Here is a 24,335-nt window from a genome sequence, read left to right on the forward strand (position 1 = left end):
GGGATCGAACTCACGACTGCCTGCTTGCAAGGCAGGTGCTTACGCCACTGAGCTAAATTCCCAGCCCCTACATGTATAGTCTTATGCATGCCTAGAACTTCTAAAGAGAATACAGGAATTGATTTTATTACATGTAATAGTATGAATAGTTCCTTTGAAGAAAATGAGACATTATGGTAGCCATTGATGATTTCCTATCACCTTGTTGTGAAGTCCAGTAATGCTTTTATTCTTTGTTTTGATTGCTTTTAGTTTGTTTTGTATTATTCAGTCTCAATATGTGTCAAGGTATGAACAGCTATTTTGAAAAAAACAAGAGAAATTATGGTAGCCATTGCTGATTTTCCTATTGTCTGGTTTTGAAGGCCCATAATGCTTTCATCTTTATTTTAATCTGCTTAGTTTTGTTTAGTTTTATTCTCTTTAAAACAAACAAAAAACTTTAAAAATTAAAACTTTTAAAAAAATAGATGACTAGTATTCCATTTTCATATAAGAGAACTTTTATTCTTATACAGCAGCATTTCCTTAGTACCAAATAGGGGCTTGGGGAGAACTATAAGAAGGACTGAGTGAAAACAGAAAGACGAATAGCTGTGTTCTACTTGGGTGTCTGTGTAGGGGCTACATTTAGCATTAGATTACAATTCTTAGAGTGATCTTCACTGACAAACAGGGATTTCTGTGGGGAGTGGCTCTGGGGAACCTGCACAGCACTCAGCTAGAGTAAGGACTTGCGCTCTGGTCCCACTCTATTGCTTGTGCCTTTTACAAATGGCTTTGATGCAATAAGCTGCTGTAGTCCTCCTTCTCTGTGAGGAGTGGCTGCTTTTCCTCAGGGAGCTGCTTTCTCTTGTGATGGCACAGCAGGCTGGTTAACCCCACCAGTGCTGCAGCAAGCGCGGCCCCTACCAAAGCTGCTCCGAGCAGCCACGGCCAGATCTGACGTGCTTGTTCCAAGTAGGGCTCGAAGTAGGTTTGAAAGAAGTCTGGATCTGAAATAGAAGGAAATCTCAATTTTTTCATTGTTTTTTATGTCATCAGCATCATCACGATCTTTGGCTAATACTTCGGAGTTGGACACAGGATCGAACGCCAGCTCTGCTACTGATTAGGGGTAAGAGCTTGAGCAAGTTGTACGCCTTCCTCCTCAGTTTCTTCCCTAGGGAGAAAGGAAAATGATACTCTGTGGTTGGGATGTTTTACAGTTGGCAGATCGTCTATAATAAATTATTCAGTGTCTGGTATATAGTGTGCGCTCATTTGTTAGTGTTTTCTGCTGGTCTTATGACGTCTGATTAGCAGTGCAACACTACTGCATTAATTATTCAATGAGTTTTAATATCTGACCAACATTAACTGACAAGAATGTTACTAAATGCTCAGTGATCTCAGAACCCTCCAAGAGCTTTGAGACATTTGTAAAATCTCCTAATGCTTTGAAATCACATATTTAAATTTTAAAGCTTGTTATCAAGTGTGTTTTTAATAATCATGAAAGGAAAACGTTCCAGTATTCTAATTGGTTACATTGCTTCAAACCACATAAGCAAATGCCTCTGATAAGGGACAACACTGGTGACTACCACCCATAAAAACTTTCTACCTCTAAAATTCCTTAGTGTTGATAATCTGAAACTTACAATTCACAAATATATGTAGTGCATTCCCTTTCACTGCTCAGAGATTGTATTATGAGGTCACATTTGACCTCATCAAAGACCACTGGTTTCTTAACATCATTTTTATATTTAGTTCAACAAATCTTAAATATTTAAAAGGTTAAGAGGTTATCATTTCTTCTATATTATACTGATTAAATTCTATTTGTTATTATTTAAATATGACTGTATGAAAGTGATTCCTTGCATGTGTTTATAAAATGAAATTAATTAAAACATATGCTTCATGGTTTTATTTTGCATCTGGTCACATATATGTAAGAAAAACAACAAGAATTGTGGTGAAGATCAAAATAATCACAATGGTTTGTTTATATGGCCAGTCTTGGTCTTATGTAAGTAAATAAAGGCGCAGCTCTGATCTCTTAAAAATTATAGCAATGAGAGGAATCATGCCTTCTCACAAAGCAGGCCCCACTATACTGATGGGTAAGAGCCTCAGTAAGGAGAGAAACTAGGCCTTCCCGTTGATTGGAGAACGGGGTGAGCTGATAACAACTTAAGGGACGGGAATAGTTTGATGCTTGTGTTGTTTGGCTAACTCTGCAGGCCTGGGGCTGGTGGCCTGGGCGTCTACTTGGAGGATGGCAGTGTACACTGCATCAACTTTGGGGGATATTATTCCTGTCTTGTTTTTGAAATCCAATGTTTTGCTGCATTGTACTGTTTTGTTTTATCCTTGCATCTGGTAACCTGAGCAACTATTTGGAAGATTGCAATATTGATCTCATTGTTTTGTTTTATTCTGATTTATTGTTATTCTGTTTTGTTTTGTTTGATTTTGCTGTATATGATGGTATGGACAACTATTGTGAAGATAGCAAGATATATTATGGTAGCCTTTGTTGATTTCATATTATCCTGCTTTGGAGTTCTGTACCAATTTTACTGCTTTGTTTTGCTTGGCTTTAAGCATATTTACTCCCAATTCCTACCTCCCTCCTCTGCGGCAGTGGGAACTATAGCATTCCTTCATGTCTCCTCTTCTTGCCTATGGGTGCTTAGTAAATGGTGGAGTCAGGGCTTCGCCAGGGTGATCCCTCAAAATTATTACCTGAGATTTACTAATCTGGAATTGAGAGTCAGGTGACTCAGAAACTGATGACAGCCATACTTCCCAAAAAGTAGATGGGTGCAACCAACACACATTGAAAGCTAGGGCTTGGGAGAAAAGAGTTCCCTGGCTTTAGGGTGTTCAGTTCCTCGATTTCTGATGTCTCTCAGGCTCAGTTGTATTTCTGCCTTTTCCATAACTAAATGCACCTCCCATTTCTGGATTGATTTCATAAATCAATATATTCTCTTCTTTTCTTTTTTCTTTTCTTATTTCCCATGAAATTTTTGGTCATGTGTATTTTATCTTATTTATAGAAGTCAATGTTTATTAAAAGGCAGATAACTTAAAAAGTGCACATTCAAAAGCTACATTTTGCCAAAATTCAACAGTACCCATGGCAATAGTTAGGATTCTGAAAAGAACATTTCTGACTAGCTTGCTAAAAACAAGGTTTGAGCATTAGCTTGGACCCATCCTATCTGCTAATCTGGCAGCCAGAGAGATGCTGTGAAATCACAAAGCCTGTCAGGTTGTTCCCCTGTCCAGAACCTTGCTTGCCCATTTTTTATTAGTATATGTCTTCAGTACATAACAATTACATTCACTGTAGGCACCTGGTACATGTACATAACAAGGTGCAATTCCATTCTTTTTTCCTGTTCCATCACCTCTTATTTTTCCAGCATCAGATTCATTTATTTATCTTATAAAATTAACCATTGTATACACAGATTGAAAGCCAGAGTAATTGGCTATGGAACATATAAAATATATAAGACAATTTTACTAAGTTAATGTACACTTTTAGATACATTGTTCATGCTAGATGGCAATATTTCTTTTTTTCTATAATTTAATATATCTGTCATTTATTATGTACTTTGTATATATTAAGTTTTTCATATAAAAGAACTTGTGATATTTAAGCTTGTAGGTCTGAGTTACTTCAGTTAACCTTATGCCATTTGTATTTTAAAAGGTCATAATTATCTTGAAAAGGTAATTATTTTCCTGCTAAAAGCTAAATATACTAGGTCATTATGGAATTACAATTATATGTAAACTTACTACATGATAAAAAATTATATATACAAAGCAAGGAATGGGAATGTCCACTGTATAAGAAAGCATCTTGGGAGGAATATGTAGCAACATGAAGTAAAATTAGAAACAAGAATTTCATTGTTTACCATAAATTTGATAAAATTCAGAATGATTATATTAATAATACTCTCTTTTCCATCAAAAATTTCTTAAAATCTAACTGTGTATTAAGTACCTATATTCAAAGAGATAAAAGTTGGTTTAGGTGAGGTTGGGAGCCTTGAACAAATTTGCTACATCTACTTGCCTACTGTCACTAAGACGTCTCTAAAATTTACAGGTTTCCAAGGGTAATGCAGTTGATACTGAAATTTTGTATTTTTTATTATCACCAAAGGTAAAGTTACAGTGAAAAATCTATAGTTTTGAATGATATAAATTTAAATTTAAAAATGAAACCCAATAAGACTAAAGAGAAATAAAAGTGAAAATTGTTTCCACCAAACCCAACAGTTATTGTTTTCAATATATTTAAAAATTGTCTTGAAAATGGGACTATAATGTCCAACTTATGTTGCTGTTAGTGACTTCAATATTTGGTACATTGAAAAAGTCCAACAAAATTCATGGTGGTTATATAATAAATGGTATTTCCTTTATTATGAAAGGCTCAGATCATGTGATTTTAGTTTTATGTACCATTTTTTTGTCTGTGATGTTATCCAGGTTCTATCATATTACTCTATTTTATTCTATGTGGTCTGAATTTTTACTGTCACCAAAGAAAGTTTATTTGTAATGATTACAGTAAACAAAGTATACATAAGCCTTGGGACAACACCTACCATATAGAAAACAGTATCCAACTGTTATGGATTCTTGTTTTTCCACAATAATTTCATCAATTTCTCTATCGACTTACTTTCAGTAAGAGACTTTTCTTTCACACCTGCCTTGGTTACTAGCCTAATTCCCTCTTCTGTATTCTCAGACTGGTTCTTTTCTCCTGGCATGATAACTCATGCATTATAATTATTCATATGTATGTCTTACTTTCTTAGGTTTGTCATAGATTTTTGAGAGCAAACATGTTTTCTTTTATCTTTCATTCCATTATTCATTTATTTCTTCAAGACATAAATATTCACTGAGACACACTATGGGCCAGGTGGTAGTCCCAGCATTGAGAGTGAAAGATAAATGTAATAGCATTCCTGGCCTCAAAGAAATAATAACTGGAAAAGGAGACTAACTAATTATTTAAAGAACAAATTTGTTCAATTAAAAGAGTGTAAAAAATGTAGTGAGATCATTCAGGTTAAAGATCTGCAAAATTAGGAAAGGTATTCCAGAAGCCTGACCCTCTGAGTAGAAGAATGAGTTAGATCTTGAGTTTGTGGTGTTGACGGCAAGCCATCCCTGGCAGAAAGGAACAGCATTCACATAGCTGGACACACAGCCGAACATGGATACTGAACAAATTGATGAATGACATAGGTCTTGTCAAATGACATTTGCAGCATGAGAGTGCAGCTATTATGAACATTGTCTCTCCTCTCATGTTTTGAAATCAAGTTTCTAGGTCTATCGTGGAAAAAGGGAGTTCTCAAAAGAGAAGGGAATTCTTAGTGTTCTATACAGAAGATAGGATTATATTTATCAGCAGATCAAGGTCACAATTTTTCATTGCCAAAGATTTTTGGTCTTGTATTTTAGTAAGTTACTTTTGCAAGAAAATCACTCCTACTAACAATTTTAAAAGTATTCACTAAATTTGATTATAATGGAACACCTTTGACAAATGCCAGACAAGTGCTCCCTTTTCATACAAAACACTTAAATAATTATAAACATGAATATGTGAAAGATGAACAATAACCTCCTTGGTCTAAATTGTATGAGCTTTTTAAAGAAATTTAAATAATGTTTAGTAATGAATGGAGATAAATTTTAAGCTTCTTGAACCTACAACAGAAGCAATTACATATAATGATTCATAAAATTTAAAAGGGGATTATTTATTTTTAAAGCAAACCTCTTTGAAGTTAACTATCTAAGTTGAAACACATTCTACATAGACACATAAAGTATTCCAAATTGTTTTGTTTCTTATAATTTTATTAGCGTAAGTACCTTTTAGACTCTAATATGTTAGGAATCTTTGATTGTCCTCTGCCCTCACTTAATGATATCTGTTGCCTTTGAAGTTAAAAAAGCCAATTGGACACCAGGGAAGGAACAACGTGGTAGAGTACGTGTGTAAAAGACAATGTCGGGGCTGAAGGGCACCCTTTCTTCTATGTTGACAGAGATCAGAAATCTTGGATTTAATATTTGCCAGAAAATACCTTTGTATTTTAGAAAGTCTTCTAATTCTCGATTTGCTTTCCCATAAACAAATAAAAATTGAGAGGGGGTAAAAAATAATTTAAATCGTGTTATTTATATGTGTTAATTCTACACAAGAAATATAAACTTTTTTGCAAGCAGACATGTACTAATAAAACAAAAAATTAAAAAAAAAACACTAATATGCAGAATTTTAAAAGTAGCTGAGATAATAATTTATATGCTCACACATTATTATCTAAGGGTACCAGACATTAGGATTTGAGGGTCTCAGCATCTCTTAACACCTAAGGCATATTTACCCTGATGACTCACATGATTTCATTTCAGTTTACAATCGTGCCACCCTGAATGTGCCTGGTCGCATTCATTTCACTGTTTAACAACAAAGCAAGCTTCCTTTGTTATCTGATCCCATACCTATTTTACTGCCCCAGCAAACTGTATTTCTAGTCATGAGCTGCGCAAGACAGAGCCCTTAAAGACATTCTTAACACCTCCATCTTCTATCTCCCTGACTATATAAATTATGTACCAATATCTGTAAAATTTTTTTCAAAATCAGTATCAAATTCTTCCACACCTTTTCCCTTCTTTTCTATTGCCACCCCTGCAGATAAACTAATCATCACCTTCCTCTGGACTCTGATAATAGTGTTTTCATTGGTCAGTATAATGTACTATCCAATGGCAACAAAATTTTATAGCAATAATAATCTTTTGAAAACTCCAGCCTGATTAAAATTCAGCAATGTTTTTTCCATAATTCTAATAATATGGGCAAAATAAAGACTCTCTTTTCATCTACTTAACTCTACTTGTCACACTGTTATCATCTCAAACACCACTTCACTTACCACTAGAGTTAGGTTCATCTTTTTAAAAAAAATTTTTATTTAAAGGAAAAAAAAGAAAAAAGAAAAACAGTATAAGGGTACAAGTAATACAGAATTACAAAAAAAAGTAAGAAATCACTAGTTAATAGATTACATGTTGTCATCTTAGAAATAGTTGTTCAAATTACCAGGTTCATCTCTTAATTAATGTGTCAGTAGGCAAATAGTGTTTAAGGTCTTTTTCTTCCACTGTAAGCTATCTGAAGATAGAGAATATATTTCTTACTTTATGCTTACAATAAGTAAGACAAAATCTGTTCAAAGTAATTAGCAAGAAAATACATGTAGAAAATGTAAATATATCAAGGTGACCTAAAATTACCTACAAGGTAGAATACATGATTTTTAAAATATATATATAAAAGAAAGGTTGATATTTTTGTAGCAAGTTTTATTTACATTAGATAAGTGGTAAAACCTTCATGATACAAATCACTTGCACTCTGTTGATTTATTGATTTCAGCCCATATCAGCAGATTTGATGCTCAGAGGGACTTTCAAGATAAATTCTGACCTCTGAGGCTTGTAATCCAGATAAAAAGGGAACAGATTGTACACAGCAAAATTATCAAGCAAGTCTAAGTGATTAGAAATGACTGTGCAGAAATGATTTCTTATCTGACAGTCTGACGAATGGAGAAATATAGTCAGAATTTAGGCAGAGATAACAGCATGATCAAAACTGTGAAACCATGAAAAAATCTAGTATTGTCTGGTAATGGAAATAGGGGTAAAATTATAAATGATGAAACTTTACAAAATAGTTACCAACATGCTCTTGATCAAAATATAGGAAAAATAAAATGAATTGTTTTTTCTTGTTAGAACGAAGGAAGAACCTACTGCTTGAGATTGGCTCTGTTTTTGATTCACAGAAATCCCTTCATCTTATACCACTTCCATCTCATCCTTTGCAAAATTCTCTGTTCTCAGTGTTTTAAAATATCTAATCTCCTCAGGCATTCATTATAGTGCTGACTGTGATCTTTAGGTAAATTAAAAAAGCTCAATTAAACCCAATTTGTTCAACTAATGGTCCCTCACAAGAAGGACAGTATTGATAAAATAGAGGCTCTCATGTCAGATTTGTTAAAACACACTCCCATGACATACAGCTGGTAAATAGACAGGGGCAGCTTATAGTCTATGTTTCTGTTTTTCGTCTGTGAAGCAATGAAGTAAGTGTACCTACTTTGTGAAGTAAAGAAGATTAAAGGAAATAACACAGAACACTTAGAAGAGTTACTCATATAGAAAAAGAATATGTATTAGCTATTATGGAGTGACTCAGTTTATGTTAATGATTTTCCACCATTCAAGTAACAACCCACTATTCCATAAATACACTGTACAAATGTCACTTATATTGCTCTTACTATTCTCTTAGTTTAAAAAAATTTTCTGTTTCTTATGTGCCTACTGTTTTTTGTTTTGTCTTCTTAGGTTGAACCATTACAAGTTACTGATTTTCTACACTGTGCTCCTCTAAGATGACGCTTATGAGTCTTTCACAGTCCATTGTCTTGTACTTTCTTTGCACAATCATGTGGCTTCCACACTGGATTAGTAGCTTATTGAGATCTGAAACTGTGTCATTTCTAGAGTTGAATACTCATAGAGTTGAATATAAGAACTAAGAAGCTGGTAAATTTCACTCATTTTCCATTTTATTTTTCCTATATTTTGATTTATTTGTGTTTCATGAACTATCCATGAATATAATAGAACATCACTGCTTGCTAAATGTCTTTTAATCACATGTTATTTCTTGTTTTACTGTTTTGTGAAGGAAGACTGCTTAACATTGATACCTGGTTCCTCCATATGTTAGTATTTGGTATTAGAAAAGCCACTTAAAATTCTCTAAGGAACAGTATCCTCATCTAGTTCTAGGGAAGATAGTACATAATAAATGGTTGATTAATAATGCACATGAAGAATCTTCATGTAGCAGATTCAGGATGGAGAGGCACTATTATCAGTTTCTTACTTGTTAAGGAGATACTAGCATAGTTTTAGGTAGAATGGTTCTTTGAAATCCAGATTAAATTCCATTCCCAGTGTTTTATATTATCATATTAATCATAGACGTAGCAATTCATATTATAATAGATATTATCTTTTTTGGCACTGGGGATTGAATTCAGAGTTTCACACATGCCAGGCAACTATTTTAGCACTGAGCAATATCTCCAGCACCATTTTTATTTTTACTTTCATTTTAGATGTATTCCTGCCACTTGGCCTAGCCTAGCCTCAGCCTCAGGGTCAGCCTCCGTGAATGCCTGGATTACAGATGTATACCACTATATTTAAATCTAACTTACTAATTAGATTAAAAATCAAAATTTTCACAAATTCTTTTGGTAACTCTAGAAAGAAATTATCTAAGATAATTCTAAAGCTGCTAGATATTTACCTTGTACCACAATATACTAGATGTGCTAATGTACCTCACAATTTTTGAGATACAATGATCCCAATCACAGATGAACGAACTGAAATTTGAGTAACTGAATTAACTTTCACAATGGAAAACAAAGGATAGAGTCATGTTCCTAAACTTTTTCTGACTGAATTCTAGTGCTTTTCCATGGTTGCCATGCACAAAATGACCTATAGTAAGCAGAACAACAATGAATTCAAAGATCCTTAGAATTCAGCTCATGTGATAATATTGGTGATAATTCAAAGGTTGTACTACACATTCCCAGTTTAAAGGGTTTATAGAGATAACACTCTAGAAACATAAACTTTTGTACTCTTTCAAAAGATGTAGTTCAAACTAGATTTAGGCATTCAATTGAAAGATATTGAACTTTACCTGAATCTTGTAGGTAGCTGTAGTCATAGCCCAGATCTCTGGATGAAATAAAAAAATCACCATTTTTATAGAGAGGTATAAAAGGAACCATGTAGGAGTCCCGGTTATGTCCAATGGGTGCATTGGCTTCCGGATAAACTTCCTGAAGTGGGCGGTGTCTTCGGAGCCACTGTTCAAAAATACTGCAGAGGAAATTATTATCACACTCAAAAATATATCGTTAATAAAATAAATATTTTTAATTCCTAAAATAAAATAGCAAAACCTATATTAAAAACTCAGGAAATAGAAATTTGCTTAATATCTTCATAATTTCAAAATATTTTGTAAGATATTATTTCATGCTATTGTGCCCTACATAATATGTACACTCATTTGAAGGACACACGAAGAAAATTTTTTTAAAAACTTAGGGCAATGGTGAAATTTACACAACCAGTTTATAACTTAAGAATGTTGCAGATAAAAGATATTAATTATTGTTGAGTAAAAATTCAATGATATTCATAAATCAAATTTTTTTGCTTCAAAAAAAATCCAAAGAGAGAACATATATTATTAAATTGAATATAATAGTGGAAATTGACCATTTATGTTCAGGGTTAGTGAACTTTCAATTATTTCAACGTCTACCTGACATTTAGCAGAGTATATGCAAAACAAAACAGTGTAAGGGTACAAGTAATACAGAACTACAAAAAAAAAAAAAAACAGTAAGAAATCACCAATTAATAGATTACACATTATCATCTTAGAGATTGTTGCTCAAGTCACAGGATCAAAGCATACAAAGTGGACATTCAAACAGTGAGACTGCAAACAGTTGTGTTCAATGATCCAACAAAAACATTAATATGGTCATCTATCTTAACACACCTAAACACACTTGTAGTTGTATCCTTTAGAGCACTTTTTTTTCCTCTCTTTTTTACAACAAAATTTACACATTTTTGGGTTTTATTACTCCCATAGTTCTTATTACTTTTTTTTTGGAAGAGAATAAAACCAAATATGACAAAACAAAGCTGTCAGTCAAAACCAAGGATAGACATAGCACATGATGGAAAAACAGAGTACAAGGTTATCAACAATGGTTACCATAATGTCTCTTGCTTCCTTAAAAAGAATTGCCTATATCATTAGGTATTATAAAGTTGAACAAAACAGCACAGAACAAGACCAACAGAAGCTAAACATTGTAAACATTACAGGACTTCAAAAGAAGGAGTATATGTTTAATGAGCTTGGATAGAGACAGAGTTTTCTTACAATGATACAAGTTAAAACAACTGTGTTTGTTTTTCCAGCCTCACCCATGGCTAGGGTTGATCAACATTCAGCCAAACATATCTACCCATGATTCTAGAGGTGATAGTGACATAATGATACAAGGACAATGAATATTCATTTTAGTAGTAGGCAATAGCAATTCCTATAACATCGTCTTGCTTTCAAGGGCAACAGGACCAGATACACAAGCAAAGGAAGCTGTAATGTAGGAGTATGCTCTATTTTATTGAGCGATTTTGGCAGATGTTTTGATTGCTAGAAGTTTCCCGTTTTCTATCTGTCTCTGAACTTCTCGGTTAATTTGTGAGCCATCTTTTGAGCAATTTTTTCAATAAACCAGAGTTTATTTCTCTTGCATGAATTTCTTTGTGGAATGAAGTGTAAAAAGTTAAGTGGTGAAAGTTGATAGCTGGAATGGAGTAGAAACTCAAGTTGTAGAAGATTCCATAGCAGGCCATTATAAAAATATGACAAAAAGATTGGCTAGATCTGGGGTTAGAAAAATTCCCTTGAAGCCTATCTCTGTTTTTTAGTAGCTATATGACTCAGAAAGTCACTAAAGTTTCTGGAGACTTAGCTTATAAATACTTAAAATGAGAATAATATTTGTCCTACCTGCATTCAAAGGCAGTATTCATTGCTATATGCTTTTTTAAAATGAAAGTACTAAATAAATATGCTACTGTTTTAAAGAGTAGTTTAGAAGATCCTAGAAAAAGTAATATCTAAAAAGAAGATTGATAATGTTTCAAATTGAAAAAAAAGTTTTAAAAATTTCAACATTTTAAAGTGCAATAGAGAATAAGAAAGCCACATGATAGCAGTAATGCTCATTTTTTCCCCCACAATAAAAAATAGTAATTTTGTTGACTTAGCAAATCTGGACTTCCAACCTATTCTCATCAAAGTTGATTTTCAATTTGTTACTAATTGAGGGATCATCAGATCATTAATGAACACTGAAAACCTTCCCAATGATGTAAAATTCTCCCTAAACTATGCTATTAAATGTGTATTTGTAAAATATTGACTCAACTGTACAAGGTACTCAATTTTCCCTTTCTTCAACTGCAAAATGAAATTCTAAAAATGAAACTGTTATAAGGATGAATTAAGTAACAGAAGACACATAACTAGGTGATAAATGACTAGTAGCTTTCATACCATAGCTCTTCTTTGTTTTTGTCTTCCTCCTCACTATTCTCGTCCTACTGGAAGAAATGTACAACTGGTGAGGGACACAAGATCTGCTGTAATAAAATGCTAGAGGCACGTGTATTTAAGTAAGGTCTTCAGTAAGAGTTATTATTCTGATAGGCATAAATGCAAAACAGATTCAAAACATTTGAGTCTTCAGATTTAGGAACAGTCCAGTACACAACGCATAGTAAATAAGGCTTGAGGCAAAAGATGCTTTCATCAACTGAAAAAAATTACTACTATAATTTAATTTATAAATAATCTTGTTTCTGCAAATCAATAAAAATTCGCTACCTAAGTAGGACAAGGACATCAATTTTTTGCACTGAAAGACCTAATGGATGAAATCATTAATGCACTTAGTCACCTTATCAACCTTTCAAAACGAAGGAATTAATCTTCATTACATTCTTCACAGGTGGCTCTCTTCTTCAGTTAGTTTTATTAAAGTGGTTCTAGAGTAGCCCACATTGAAATGTCAGTATATAACTTTCATAATAACATTGACATTTTGAGAGAAAAATATCTTATTATCAGAGATCCATTTAAGCTGTATCTGGACATTTTTCTGGAAATCTGAGTAACAGTGAAATTCACAATAGAAGAATTAGGTAAGAGCAAAGGTGGTAAACAAGAGGAACATGAAGAAAAGTATGCTATATATAAACTGACATGCAGTTTCTGGTTTCAGCCTGACATGTAAAAACCCTGGCCTTGCCCATCTTTGCAGTAAAAAAAAAAATAAACAAATTGAAAAGCAGAAACTTCTCTTGGATTCACAAAAAAATTGAGGTTGCAGAGAAAAGAGCCAACCCTCTAACTGAAGGTACAGGGAGTCCTGGAGAACATGTCTGAGACCTCTTACCAGGAGCAGAAGCAACTAGGTCCTTAAACACTTTGAGGAAGAGCTGGGGACTGAGGCTAAGCTACAGGAAACAGTAATTCCTGGGGCTGTAATCTTAGGTAAATCCCACATATTCCTTCTGAGTTTTACATTTTGGAACTTCATCACGTTTTCATGATAAAAATCCAAGAAGGATGCTTGGTTAGATATTTCAGGGTAAAAGACACAGTGATAACTGCAAAATATATCCAGAATTTTCTTTCTAACAAGGCTCATAACCTAGAGGAAATGATTGTGTCTGATTAAACCCTATTGCAGGAGAAGGAAGGGAACTAGTGCCGGTCCACCTGTCTCACCTCGGAGGTGCTGGTGGTGGTAAACAGACCACTCCTGCCAGGGCCTTGAGAAATGGATTAGAAATGCAGTAGCCAGGAAAGGAAGGAGAGGAAAAGGAAAAGAGGCCGTACCATTGGAGATACAGCTGTGAAGGTCCCAGCGCCAAGACATTTATCCCATTCAAAGACTGTGACTTATTCAGAGTATTTACAGGACTTCTTCTCTCCAGTGCTGCACTTCCATACCAGCATAGCTTCAATAAAGCAACCCTGGATTGTAGCTATAGAGTTGAAAGATACATATGGTGTTTAAGGAAAAAGAGTATATAGGCAAGTACAAAACCAAGAATGGGAATGGACAAAAACATGGGGAGATTTGAGACCTCAGTCAACTACAACTACAGCAGAGATTAAGCACAGTCCAACTCCTTACCAAATTAAAATAAATTCTCACACTAGTGTCCTGTTTACCTTAGTTTATATAATAAAAACATAGCTCACTTGCAATAATAAAAAAACCTGCAGGGAATGTCAAGTAGGGAGAAAACAATCTGGAGTGGTTAAGGAATCTCTAAACCGAAATCAAATATGATGCATATTTTGGAATTGTCAAGCATGAAAATAAAACCACATGAATAATATGTTAAGGGCTCTGGTAAGAAAAGCAAATAACCTGCAAGAACAAATGGGTATTGTAAGCTGAGAGACAGAAACTCTTAAGAAAGAGTCAAAACGAATGCTAGATCTCAAAAGCACTACAAAGAAGTGAATGATTTTAATGAGTTTATAAGTAGACCTAATGTAATTGAGAAAAGAATTAGCAATCTTAAAGATAGTTTGGTAGAAAATTTCTAAACTGAAATATAAAGAGAAAAAGAAAAATTAGTAAAAGAAATTGAGAACAGCGGACAATTTGAGAGATGTAGAATGTACATTGTTGGAGTCCCAGGGGGAGTAGTGGACAGAGCGGTTAAAAAAGAACCAGGACTCCAGGGAGAAAAAACAGATTATAAATTGGGGGTGTGAACTATACGAGGGTGGCATAGGTTGTCATGCCAGAAAGTAAGCAAATGTTCACAAAAAAGACAGCGCCCCCACCCATGTTAGAGTTCTGTCAAATGACAGAGAAGGCAGCTGACAAAGCTTGCAAGGCTTAAACAATTTGAACTGAAAAGGGAAAGATGTTTGACTTGTAACCTAAATTATAAAATAAATATGACTGTGTCTTACTGATGTAAACTAAGAATAAATGAATATTGGAAATACATGCATTTACCACACAGAAGGACTCTAAATAATTATGTAGATGCTCTGATAACCTAGCAGGTGAAACATAGCATTTCTGCTCCTTAAACATGGGCTGTACCTAATGATTTCTGTACAGAAGGGTGGTGGAATCATTGAAGAATTTCAGAAACCTATCAGAGCTGCCTCTGACAGGTGATCTGGCTAGCACTAATAATGGTAAATTTATTGTTTGAACCCTTTACACTGTAAGAAGGGAAAATTTTTTTGCTTCTGATGTCTTCTTCACTATAAAACATTACCGTAATTCAGTAGAAAAGCAGGCAAATTTCTATCGAGAGAAATTTTACAAAAGCAGTAGTGTAGTACTCCTGGCTGTCATGATCAAAAAATGATAAAAGCAAGAAAATTCCCATTGCTGGAAAGAGTCTAAGAAGATATAATAATTAAAAGTAATGTGGTAACCTGACTGGGATGCTGTGACGGAAAAAGATACTAGGTACATACTAAAAGATTTTGACAAAGTGGCTTTTGATTAATAATAATATGTGAATATTGTCTTATAGGATTAGGGAAATAGCTGAGTGGTAGAGGGCTTGCCTAACATGAATGAGGCCCTGGGTCTGACCCTCAGCATCACACACACAGACATAGACACACACACACACACACACACACACACACACACACACACACACACACACTGATCTACTAATTGCGATAAATGTTCCATATTCTTAGTAAGATGTTAAGAATAGAGGAAATAAGGCATGACATAAGGGAGAACTCTGTATTTTTGCAATACTTTTGTAAATAAAAAGTATAGCAAAATTATACCTTTATTACTAATCAGGAAGTCTTAATATAGTTAGATATCCAACATCACCAACTCAACCAAAATGTTACCCAAAAATATAAAATCAAACGCCTCTTTATTTATTCATCCATGAAAAACCAGTTTTACATCTGTATTTTGAGCATCTATAATAAGCTTGCTGAATGCCAAGCATTGGTGAAATTCCTTTCTCTGTGAAATTGTGACTGTTATTCTACTGATGGAAACACATACTAACAAGTAATTTTAGAAATAAATCTATAATTATTAGCTGGTAAATTCCATGGAGACAGGATTTCTTGGGGTGAGATAATCTAATTGTATAGCCTCAGAGAAAGTCTTTGATGGTATATGCCGATGCAGAATCAAAGTACGAACATTTGAAGAAATAACAGAAGAATGTTTTTGAAAGATAAAATAGAATTTGCAGAGTTGATTCAGGTAAGGCATTAAAATATCACTTATATGCCTATGGGGAATAAGAAAATAATAATTCAAAAAGAGAATACAGGGGTCAGTTAGGGTACAATAATGAAAGGTAATGGAGGTTATGTGAGGTTTTTTCCCTCCCTAAAAGCAATAGAAAATCCTTTTTTGTATCTGGAATGATGAGTGACTATCTGAGCAAATTACAGTTTTGAAAGACTGCACAGATTGCAATGCTACAATATGAATGTGTCTCTCGAAGTTCATGTGTTGAAACAGGTGGAGCCTATTAAGAGGTGATTAGGTTACTAGGGCTCTGACCTCAAGAATAATTAGTGTTGTTACTACAAGAATGTGTCAGTTAATTGCAAGAGTGAACTTATCATAAAAGCAAATCTGGCCCCCTCTTCCTTTCTTGATCTCTTATTTTCTATTTTCTACCATGGGGTGTGTGACAGGTAATTGTGAAGAACCACCTTGTGGATGAGTAAAGCAGAGCTCTGAGTGTGTCACTGTAAGATTGTTTTGTAGACCAGAAAACTGAGAGGAGGAGACCCACCTTGGGTGTGAGTGGAACAGCCGTAGGCTCATAGCCTGGCTGGGATGAAAAGGAAAGAAGTTAGGTGCCTGTTGTAGAAGAGCTCCAGCCACGGCCTTTGGACCTTTTCCTCCAGCTTCTTCAGACTTCTAATGCAGAGTCATGCCAGCAGCCCCACAAGGGGCTTCCAAGGCTTTCAACCTTCAGTCGATGCATCTTCAGCTTATCTTGTTCTGTGGTTTTCAGCATGTAGATGGCTATTGGAGAGTCTTCTACTCCTGACCCCACAGATGGCCACTGTGGCCTTTCCTTCTATGATTCTGGAAACCTACCTCATGAATCTCCTTGAATAATTATACATGTATTTTATATTGATTCTGTTGCCTTGGAGAACCCTAACTAATATAGAATACCACAGAAAGGATGTCTTTACTAAACTAAAGCCCCTCACACTTGGACTTTTCAGATTCCATAAGTATAAGAAACAAGTCTCCACTCATCAGTCTCAGTTATTTTAGGATAGTGACAGCAATAGACTGAGACAGAAAACAAAAGAAGGCAAGGACCAAGGAAATCAGTGAGAAACTAGGTCCAGGCAAAGAAGATGTGTAGAAACAAGGAGTTCAAGTAAAGCATGAGGAGACACAGCAGACTCCGTTTCCTAGTTTATGCTAATAGACAAGGTGTTTTTACTTTCAGAGATGCAGATCACTGGAAAAGTGTTGCCTGTGATGTTCCTATCATGATTCCAGATGTGCTGTACTTTCAGATGCATTTGAAACATTTCTATGAAGAGGTCAGAGAGGGAGCTCAGTATTCAAATGCTAATTTTAGAACAAAACTTACGCTGAAGATATGAATTGAAAGCCAGTGACTTCTGTATAATAATTGAAGCTATGGGAATTGTCAGACATTAAAAAAATATGGAGCTGCTTTTCTCATATGTCATGTCTGTGAAAGGTCAGAAGAAGAGATAAAGTAATAATCATGTTTTCTTTGAGAACTACAGCCTGAGATAAATTTGAGTTACTAAAATTCATTGAATTACTGGATAATAGTGAGGCCTCTGCTTTCCTAACTTGCCCATTCTTTTGGATTATTTGTTTCTTCATGCAGACCTGCTTTTGAAATGGTTGCCTATTGAAGGAAAGTTTAGTCTTTAAATGATAATAAAGTTCTCCATTTAAACCTTATCAGAGAAATCCCTCCAGGCCTTACTATACTCAGAATGAAAACGGCATTATCTAGTTTAATGTGGTTATGAGAAAAAAATTCAACAGGGAAGTGAAAAACTGAACAATAATATTCAAGGATAAAATGAGGTAATATTTACAAAGTGATGGGCCCACTTATGGAAAAAGTAAGTTTTTTCTTTCTTCTTATACAAACCGCTCATTTTATAAGGAACAAAAGAATTCAGCATAACAAATGGCAGAAAAAGATATAATGTGGCATTGTTCTGGATCAAAAGTAGAAGAAAAGAAAAACAGGAATTAGTGAACAATTCAGTGAGAAGCTGACTTAGAAGAGAATCCACTTCTTTTGGCTAATTTCTACAGTACTTTCTCCAACACTAGTGTTCCAAGACTGGGATTCATTTTCTCCTTCCTTGTGTTCTCTGAGCAGTACCTGAATGCTGCTTTTTAGTATTGTCTCGCTAAGCTTGCAAATGGAGGCAAGGTTTTCAACAGTACTAGAAAGATGCAGAAAACAGATGCCAGAACAGCACTTGAACACTCTACTTGCTTCAGAAATTTGAGCTTACCATCACCCTTATTTTTTTCACAGATTTAAATTGAGACAGAAACACTGTTTTCAGAGAAGGCACAAAGACAATCCAGAATATCAATACTGCTACCTAGCCAAAGAACCACATGTTGTCATTTCTCCTCATTTCCTCTATGCCCAACACATCCCAGGTGTTCAATATGTATAGAAAGTGCTCTTTGATTTTAGTTTGTAGGCTAACATAGAGCACTAAATTAACAATAAACAATTGCTGTAATACAAACCAGTGCATCTTCCTAATATAAGCCTCAGTAAATCAGAATGTTAAATATTTTATCTACCTCATTTTGGAAGAGAGAAAACTGAATCAAAGTGTATATTCTGCCAATAGTTGCACTACAAGAAAGGTCTAGGGCTCCATTTTGGATTTCTGTGACTTTTATAGCTGCATGCAACACACAGTTTAGAGCCCAGGTGCTCTCTTCCAACTATTCTTCTCAGACAGTGGCAGTAAGTCTTTCAGAGCGATACACATGGGTGGTCACTAAGCAACTTCTATTGCTTTTTCTTAACTGAGAAGAAAAACTGATAAGTTGATATTTTATTACAAAATCTGAGTACAGAGAAGAGGTGAATGGATAGGTGTGAAGCACTGAGGCCAGCATGCTAAAGGGGTATGATGATTTTATGGTGAAATTGATGTTTCTTCTATGAGGATCCATAGACCAGCACTTGCTTAGTGGTTTACAAGGTAACAATAGAAAAGTGGGTCAAGGAGAAGGATATAGACGTGGGATTGTGCATCTAGGCTTGAGCTATCTGTGACTGGCTTAGCATATTTTCCAGAGGGAAGCCTGTGAGTGCTTGTGGCAGATCTTAAAAGTATGGAGTGTTATGTTGAAAACAAACATCTACAGTAGGCAGCTGAGCATAAAGGGAGCTGAGGAGAGTGAGACACATCCTGCTGTGAACACAGGAAGCCTCTGCGGGACAGACAAACACGAGGACAAAACAAGCAAAGTACAACTTTGACATGTGCAAGGTTAGCACAGAAAGTCCTGGCTTTTGATCTGGGATTTGGAAGCAAGTAAAGAATCCAGACATATAAATATTGTTTTATAAAAAGAGTTTCATATTTATGACATTGATACTGTGGAGACTATGGGGATAATCTCTGTGTAAGTTTCACTTCAGAGATCTAAATGAAAACAGTATCAGACAAGCAGTAAGCATTCAACAATGGTTAGTTGTGGAGGTGTGTGTGTGTGTGTGTGTGTGTGTGTGTTTACAAAGCAAAAACCATCAGTTCTACAGTTTAATATAAGAATCAGTGTCACTTCCTATAGACGAGAGGTTTTATATTTCTGTTGTTTGGGGATTTTGGTGTACTATAAATAGAATGGAGAACATCCTAATAAGTATGTTCGTGAATTTTATTTCTTAGCCTATTAATAAACAGAGAATGCATGCAACACACATTTTAGAGCCCAGGTGCTCTAAAGTGAGAGTTTAGAGTCAAACATTCTGCAGGTATAGGCTTGGGTACAAATTCTATTTTATAATTAATAGCTCTATAAACTCGGGCAAACCATTTAACTTCTCTGTGGTTCAATTTCATTTACAGTAAAATAGAAATTATGATGTTATGAGATGAATTGTGCCTACCACCAAGTACATACAGTAGCAGGAAATACCCCCTGCCCCCATCCAGTATACTTCAGTTTCTTAGTTGCCCAGATAGATTTCATTGCAGTTCTGGTTGCTTCTCTCCCTTCTAAATGGCTGGTCAGTGTGATGCACAGCTGGTCACTATAATAATGCATATTGTGAGAACCAATCGGACAGCCAAATACTCTACTTCTGTACTTCCCCTTGGCAATCTCACATAATCCTCCCTCTTGGGCCTCTGGGAACTGATATTTTAGAAAGGATATCAATCAGTGCCCATCAAAATAAAAATAAATCTGCCTCCAAATCCTGGGTGCTATTTTGGTTGTTTCTGCTTACTGTTGCCATATAAGAATTCCTAATTTCTAATACCTGAGAATGTGACTACTTTGGAGATGAGACCTTGAAAAAAGTAAGCTAGTTATACCAATGTCATTCAGATGCACTTCAATTCAATCTGAGAGGTATACTTAGAAGGGAAAATCTGGACAAAGATGGAGAAGGAGAAAGAGAGAGATCATGTGAAGAAACAGAGAATACAACTATTTAAAGTCACAGAGAAAAGTTTTAGCAAAAAATGAGCCTCCTGATGACTTTGCATCAATTTATAACCTCAAAGATTATAAGAAAATAAATCTTTGCTGTTGAAAACCAACTAAGCCATGCTTTTGTGTTATGACAGCTCTAACTCAATAATAAGTAATACTGCTTACTTCAAGGGATTATTATAAGTTGTATGGAAATACTTAGGTAAAATCATTTAGAGTAAGTATAACATAAAGTATTGCTGCTATTTATATTGATATTAAATTTCTAATTTTCTTTTGAGTTTTTCTTCCTGAGAGCATTTTAAATGCTACATTTATGAAATATTCAGAAGAATTGGTTATTCCCTTTGATTATTATATTTGCAATATTACATTGTAATTATTTAGTTTGTTTCACTCCAACCACACAAACAAATCACTGAGAGAAATGATGTTGCCTATTGATCCTTAAACATACTATGTCCATCATGTCTTTCACTCAAAAGATGAGGGGTTGATTTAAATCATTTTCACTTTCTTTACATAAAATTTATAAGAATTGTGTACTTTTCTTAGGAACGTTCAAACTTTTATTAAAATCTAGAAGAAATTGCAAATTAAACTAAAATACTTAGTGATTATACAACATTTTTGGGAGAAGGAAGAATGTAGGACACACTGGTGATTTTGATGTGGATCTCTGTGGATTTTGCCATTCACTGCTCCACACCAGTTATTTCAGTGCCTGGCACATAAAAAGCATTATACCAGACATTAAAAGTAGGAGGCCAAATGAAAGACCATCCTCGTCTTCTAAGAACTTGTAGTTTGATTCATACATCAGAATAGAATAGTATAACTATCAGGATATCAGGACTTTTTGTATTTTAGAGAACAGAGAAAGGGAAAATGGTATTTACTTGGGTGATGAGTGTGAGATAAGATGCATTTTAGGCAATCTTACAATTAAACTTTGAAAAATAAGTATCATAATGCTTGGGGGGGGAAGTCTAGGATGAGCAAAAAATAAGATTAAAGAAGAACAGATAGGTTTGAAGCCTTTTCAGTGGTTCAGAAAAACTGAAAGTAAGCATGTACACGAGTATCTGGGGGTAAAAGTGATTTAACTCAGATAATGTAGAGCTTCCTACAGAATTAACAAGTCTAAATATTACTCTGAAAACTATGAGGAGTGGAATATTTTAAGCCACAAAGTGACAGAATTATATCTAATTAATACACAATTAGAAAAACCAACAACCGCTCTGGGAGCTCAAAGGGAGTGACGACATAATAAATGAACAGTCTAACAAGACCACTGGGAAAAATTGGAGCCTCTGTCTCAGATTCAAATAAGAGCATCCCACTAGCTTTATTTCCAAATGCTTTTGGCTAATGTGCAATGCATTTCAGGGTATCTGGAAATTTTCACTGCATAACAACTCTTCTAAAAGAAATTCACACTTTAACAGAATAGATTTTCAGGGATGAGTAGATTCAACTGCAATGCAGTTATACAAATACAAAATTCAACTGTGACCAAACTCAACTGACTATAATTTCAAGTATGTACTCTACAACTTCTTAACTTATTTGAGGAAAGAAAAAAAATCCCTATGGAATGGCTGCAAGTTCAAATCAGATTAAAATCACTTAAACTAATGACTAAACTTGTAGGAACTTAGCGTGAAAACTAAAAAGAACTGAAGTAGTAAAAGTTCAGAAAGAAAGGCAGTATGAAGTCTATTTTTCTTTCCCCATAAACATTTAAGCATATCATTAAGTGGCAAGCACCCTGCTATGAACTATTTTGAAGAGGAGTTGATTATAATGTTCTCCCAGGATAGACGCGTACTACATTAGGCAGAAATTGTACTCAAATAAAACAAGCCCCATTGCATTCACAAGCCATAACTCAGCAGGATGACTCTGAAAAGGTGTGTTAAAGGGACAGCTCCTCCAGACAACGCTGGGAGTAAGTGGGTGGCTAGCTATTCGTTTATCTCACAAAGGATACCGCCAACTGACTTTCAAAGCCTCAGTGCTCTCACCTCTGTGGCCACCATAACAAAGCTTTCTTTGCTTCCTTTATAAGATATTCAATTAATTACAAATACTAAGGTATTCAATCTCATATTAATTCAATGAATATTATGTTGCAACCCTCTAATGTCAAACTTCAAGGATGGATAAGAAAGGTTTTGAAACTCATGGATCTCATTCCATGTTGTGATATGATTATACATGCATAAAATTTCAAGGAACATAAATGATGGATATATATATATATATATATATATATATATATATATCCTAAAGTATTACAGCTGGGTCAGCTAAGTGGAGAAATACAGCAAGGCTTCACTGCAGGGATGACATTTAAATCGGATGAGTAAATTAGGAAGAAGTGGTATTTAAAAGAGGGCCACAGGAGCCTGGTGTAATTGTGAAATAAAAGTGATTTGTTGTGGAAGAGAATGTAGAGTAAGGGGAGATCAATGGGAAGTGAAACCAGAAAGGCGAGGATGGGTCAGATTGTGATAAGCCTTGTATGTGTCAGGGGAGGGTTTGAGCTTAATCTTGAGGGTCAATTTGGCACCTAAGTGTTTTAGGAGTGAACATAGTTCAATTTGAAATTTAGGACCTCAATTATGGTGGATGATTGTATTACATATTATATTAAAATAAATCCAATTATGTTGTTTTCACTTTTAGAGATCATAGAGTATTATGGGATCATTAATGAATATGCAAATTTCTAAATATACAAACAACTACAGTGGATTATTGGTATTTCTGGGTCCTGTATCTGTGAATTCAAATATCTGAAGTTTGAATATAATAATAATAATAATAATAATAATAGTAATCTTCCGTGATTCTGGAGAAGCTAGCTATGTGGTCATGTTAGTCACCTAGTGTGGAATCTATAAATGAAAGCAAAATTTTGTTGAGTGCTTCTGTTTGCAAACTGAATTTTTTGTAAGCAGTTGGTGAACCAAGCTTTTATTATAATAAATTGTATTTGTATTGAACATGTAGGAACTTTTCACTGCCATTATCCCTTAAACAAAACAGCATAACCACTACTTAGTGTTTATATTGAATTACATATTATAAATAATCTACAGATGATTTAAAGTACATGAGAGAATGTGCATATATTGTGTGCAAAGTCTGTGTGATTTTATAAAGTGGGCTTGAGCATGCATGGAATTTTTGGGATTCTCAGGGATTTCATCCTGAACCAATCACCTGCAGATAGGGAGGTATACACTTTTCTTCTTCCTTTCAAAATTTAGCTTCACGTAGCATAAAGTTTTCTGTTTTTTTCATAAATTTTTTAAAAAATATTTTACTTAAATTTGTTTTTCAAACTGATACACAAAAACATCAATAGTATATATTTATGGAGAACTTATTATATAATGCTCTATTATATGTCAATAATTGTGTAATATTTAAATTAGCTTAAATATCTCTATTTTCTCAAACATTTGTCATTTCATGTTAAAACATTCAAAATTCTTTCTCCAAATTTTGGAAATATACAGTACATTATTATCATCTACAGCCACTATACTATGCAACAGTAAACCAAAACTTACTGGAAACCATAATTTGATATCCATTCATCAATATTCCTGATTCCTCTTTCCTCTCCTAATATTATTAGCCTCAGGTAGCCACTATTATACTCTTCACATCTATGAGATCAACTTTTTTATATTCTTCACATGTGTGAGACCTTGAGACTATATGGTTCTTCCTTTTCTATGTCTGGTTTATTTCACTAAGTATAAGATCTCCATTTTCATTCATATTGTTGTAAACAATAACATGTCA

The 24,335-nt window shown here is 34.4% G+C and overlaps 1 protein-coding gene across 1 annotated transcript in view; it reads right to left on the bottom strand.

The window, feature by feature from the left end:
* Positions 1 to 480: 480 nt before the first annotated feature.
* Positions 481 to 24,335, bottom strand: part of Tyr (tyrosinase) — a 76,856-nt gene continuing 53,001 nt past the window's right edge. The window contains exons 4-5 of the mRNA XM_003468603.4: positions 9,854 to 10,035; positions 481 to 995 (exon numbers count right to left, since the gene is read on the bottom strand). Coding sequence (XP_003468651.2) covers positions 769 to 995; positions 9,854 to 10,035 — 409 coding nt within the window. The 3' untranslated portion in view covers positions 481 to 768. The remainder of the gene's footprint in view (positions 996 to 9,853; positions 10,036 to 24,335) is intronic.

The sequence above is a fragment of the Cavia porcellus genome, unplaced genomic scaffold (genome assembly GCF_034190915.1).
Source record: "Cavia porcellus strain 051 isolate PalLab524CR breed Dunkin Hartley unplaced genomic scaffold, mCavPor4.1 scaffold_9, whole genome shotgun sequence".
NCBI lineage: Eukaryota > Metazoa > Chordata > Mammalia > Rodentia > Caviidae > Cavia > Cavia porcellus.